Source organism: Cebus imitator, unplaced genomic scaffold (genome assembly GCF_001604975.1).
Source record: "Cebus imitator isolate Cc_AM_T3 unplaced genomic scaffold, Cebus_imitator-1.0 Scaffold214, whole genome shotgun sequence".
NCBI classification, from domain to species: Eukaryota; Metazoa; Chordata; class Mammalia; order Primates; family Cebidae; genus Cebus; species Cebus imitator.
In genome coordinates, this window is record NW_016107529.1 from 3,119,424 (window position 1) to 3,122,714 (window position 3,291).

A 3,291-nucleotide genomic window follows, 5' to 3' on the forward strand; every position below is an offset into this window, starting at 1 on the left:
CGTGCCTGTAATCCCAGCTACTCAGGAGGCTGAGGCAGGAGAAGTGCCGGAACCCAGGAGGTGGAGGTTGCGGTGAGCCGAGATTGCACCATTGCACTCCAGCCTGGGTAACAAGAGCGAATCTCCGTCTCAAAAAAAAAAAAAACAATAAAACACCCCTTAAATGCTGTTAAAGTGATAAAATGAGCCGGGTATGGTGGCATGTACCTATAGTACCAGCTACTTCAGAGGCTGATGTGGGAGGACCCTGTGAGGCCAGGAGGGTGCAGTGTACTACGATCATTCCTGTGAATAGTACTATGTTCCAATCTGGACAACCGTATATAGATGGATGGATGCATGGATGGATGGATGGATGGATGGATGGATGGATGGATAGATGGATAGATAGATAGATAGAGACAGACAGACACACACACACACACACAGACAGACAGAGACAGACAGACAGACAGACAGACAGATAGATAGATAGATAGATGATAGACATAGATCCTTACCAATTCAAAGCAGTGTGTTTGAAAATTATGTGTTTATTGTCTGGGTTGGGGATTTCTTGGGTCTTGCATTTCGCTTGTGTGTTTCAGTGCAGCAGTTGGCTGCCTATTTATGAAATTTTTATTGAGACTGTTTAGAAATTATTTCATTGTATGTCAGTGAAGCAGAGTAATTTTTCAGCATGTGACAACTTTTACTCTCAATATGAGTGTTTGCCTTCAACTCAGGCAGGTAGCAGCTGAAAAACAGTTGCCATCTGTTGGCTATATTGTAGCCCATATGAAACTCTGTGGTAGGTTTGCCTTACTGCTAGTCAATAAATGGATTTATCTCCAAGCCCACTACTATAATCTATTCAGTGATTTATTTAGCAAACATTTACTGGGCGTTCACTCTATGCCAGGCAGTCATAGTAAGGCGAGAGAGATGGAGATGCAAACAAATAAATATGATCAGAGGATGATAAATTCAGGAGTAAAAACAGGAACACAATGTTTGGTGTGTCCAATAGAAGAATTTGACTGTGTTTAAGTTTTCCCCTTAAGTAATCTCAGGAGAAATTCTTAGTCGTGTCTGAAGTGAAATCAACAAGTATTTTAAGCAGAACCCATCTTGGCATTGCTTCTCACAACACTTTCAGTAAGACGTTCAGCTCAAAAAGCAAAACCTCTGTGTCAGCTTTGGAAAGCAGAGAAAATATTTACATTTAACTCAGAGGGATCTGCTAAATGCTAGGTGCTGTGTTTCATATGCCTCTCCTTTGGCTTTGTACTGATTCTTAGATGGCGTTATGGTCCAGATCACTGCAGAGAACATGGATTCCTTGAGGCAGGCACTGAGAGAGATGAAAGACTTCACCATCACCTGTGGGAAGGCGGATGCGGAGGATCCCCAGGAGCACATCCACATCCAGTGGGTGGATGATGACAAGAACGTTAGCAAGGGGTAAATGCAGCACACATCCCCGTTGTGGCTGTTAGTTGTAGGCTAAGCTCTGGGTTTTGTCTGCTGTCTACACTGGTGTTTTATAGTTTTACTGAAAGCCCTGCCTAAGAGAAAGACTGCTTTAAATGCTTAACATCGAATTTTAAATTTCTGGTTTTGTAAGTTTCTGAAGGAGTTTCTATACGTATTTTTGAGAGGAGTATGAGTAGCAGCGTTGATGAAACAAAAAAATCCCTCTATAGTTATTGAGATAACAATACCTGAGCCTTTTATGATTTACCAATACTTTTTTGCCAACATTGTTTTGTTTGATATAGTAACAGGTGTTGACATTTTCATTCTCTAAATGAGTAAACAAGTACCAAAAGGCTAAATAACTTGTCAGGTCTACAAAGCTAGGAAGTGATAAGACTAGCTCTTAAAACCACCTTCTTAGGTTTCAAATCCTATATTCTTCCTCAGTGTTTTGGCAACTCTGATCTAATGGTTCAAGCCAAAACCTTGGAGACATCTTTGACAATTTTCTTTCCCCCACATCCCTTTCTTTCTCTCATACCCAGACATTCAGGGACACACTGGAAAACACTGCATTTATACATTACAAACTGAACTTTGTATCCTTTCTCAAAGGATTCTAAACAACCAAGGTGCTCTTTTTTTTTTTTTTTTTTTTAACATTGTTATTTCATGAGTTGGAAATTAAACTTAAATTCAACTAATTTTGAGTAAATGAAGTGAATGCCTGATATTGAAGTTTAAGATTTGACTTTTAATACATAGAGATTCAAGAACACAAACAGGCTTGAAAATTCTTGGGGAAAGTTTAGAATCTTTGGCCAATCATTTTGAATTCTCATCAGAATGAATGTGTATTTCCACATATTTACGCTTGTTGTATTTCAGGGAGGAAATGCCTATCAGAGGTGGCCTTTCAATTCAGGAATCTAGTAGTGATAATTTAGCACTAAGGGGAATGTGTTATGACAGAAACATAGATACTTATTTTCACCGGCACTGTCATAATTAGCAACTTGGTCAAATAATCCTTTTATTTTGGAGACAGCTGGAGTGCAGTGGTGTGATCTCGGCTCACTGCAACCTCCGCCTCCCAAGTTCAAGTGAATCTCCTGCCTCAGCCTCCCAAGTAGCTGAGATTACAGGCATGTGCCACCACGGCCAGTTGATTTTTGTATTTTTAGTATAGACGAGGTTTCTCCATGTTGGTCTCAAACTCCTGACCTCAGGTGATCCACCTGCCTCAGCCTCCCAGAGTGCTGGGATGACAGGTATCAGCCACCACGCCCTGCTATTTTTTTTGTATTTTTAGTAGAGGTGGGGTTTCACCATGTTGCCAAGGCTGGTCTTGAATTCCTGAGCTCAGACAGTCCACCCACCTCGGCCTCCCAAAGTGCCGGTATTACAGGCATGAGCCACTGTGCCCAGCAAATAATTCTTAATAAATATTTACTAGACTCCTAAATTCCAAGCAGTGGGTCAGTAATGGGAATATAGCAAGCACATCGAGGTGAAAATATATTCCCTCCCCTTCCGAAGTTCATTTGTAAGTCAGGTATGCAAACATGAATAATATATCATGACGAGTATTATTACAGAGTCAGGAGCCGAGTGAAAACAAGATTGAGCAGGTAACCATGCATTCACTGAAAAGGAATCCTGGAAGAAGAGCAGATTTAATTAATCAGTTTTTTTACATTAAAGAGAACTAGGCCAGTCGCGGTGGCCCACGCCTATAATTCTAGCACTTTGGGAGGCCAAGGTGGGTGGATTGCCGGGACTCAGGAGTTCAAGACCAGCATGGGCAACACGGTGAAACCCTGTCTCTACTAA

At 41.2% G+C, this 3,291-nt stretch overlaps 1 protein-coding gene across 1 annotated transcript in view; it reads left to right on the forward strand.

Moving 5' to 3' along the window:
* The window catches only part of ZFYVE9 (zinc finger FYVE-type containing 9), a 217,410-nt gene that overhangs the window by 207,275 nt on the left and 6,844 nt on the right, over window positions 1-3,291 (forward strand). Inside the window, exon 16 of the mRNA XM_037745790.1 lies at window positions 1,281-1,444. Within this exon, the coding sequence (XP_037601718.1) occupies window positions 1,281-1,444 (164 nt within the window). The remainder of the gene's footprint in view (window positions 1-1,280; window positions 1,445-3,291) is intronic.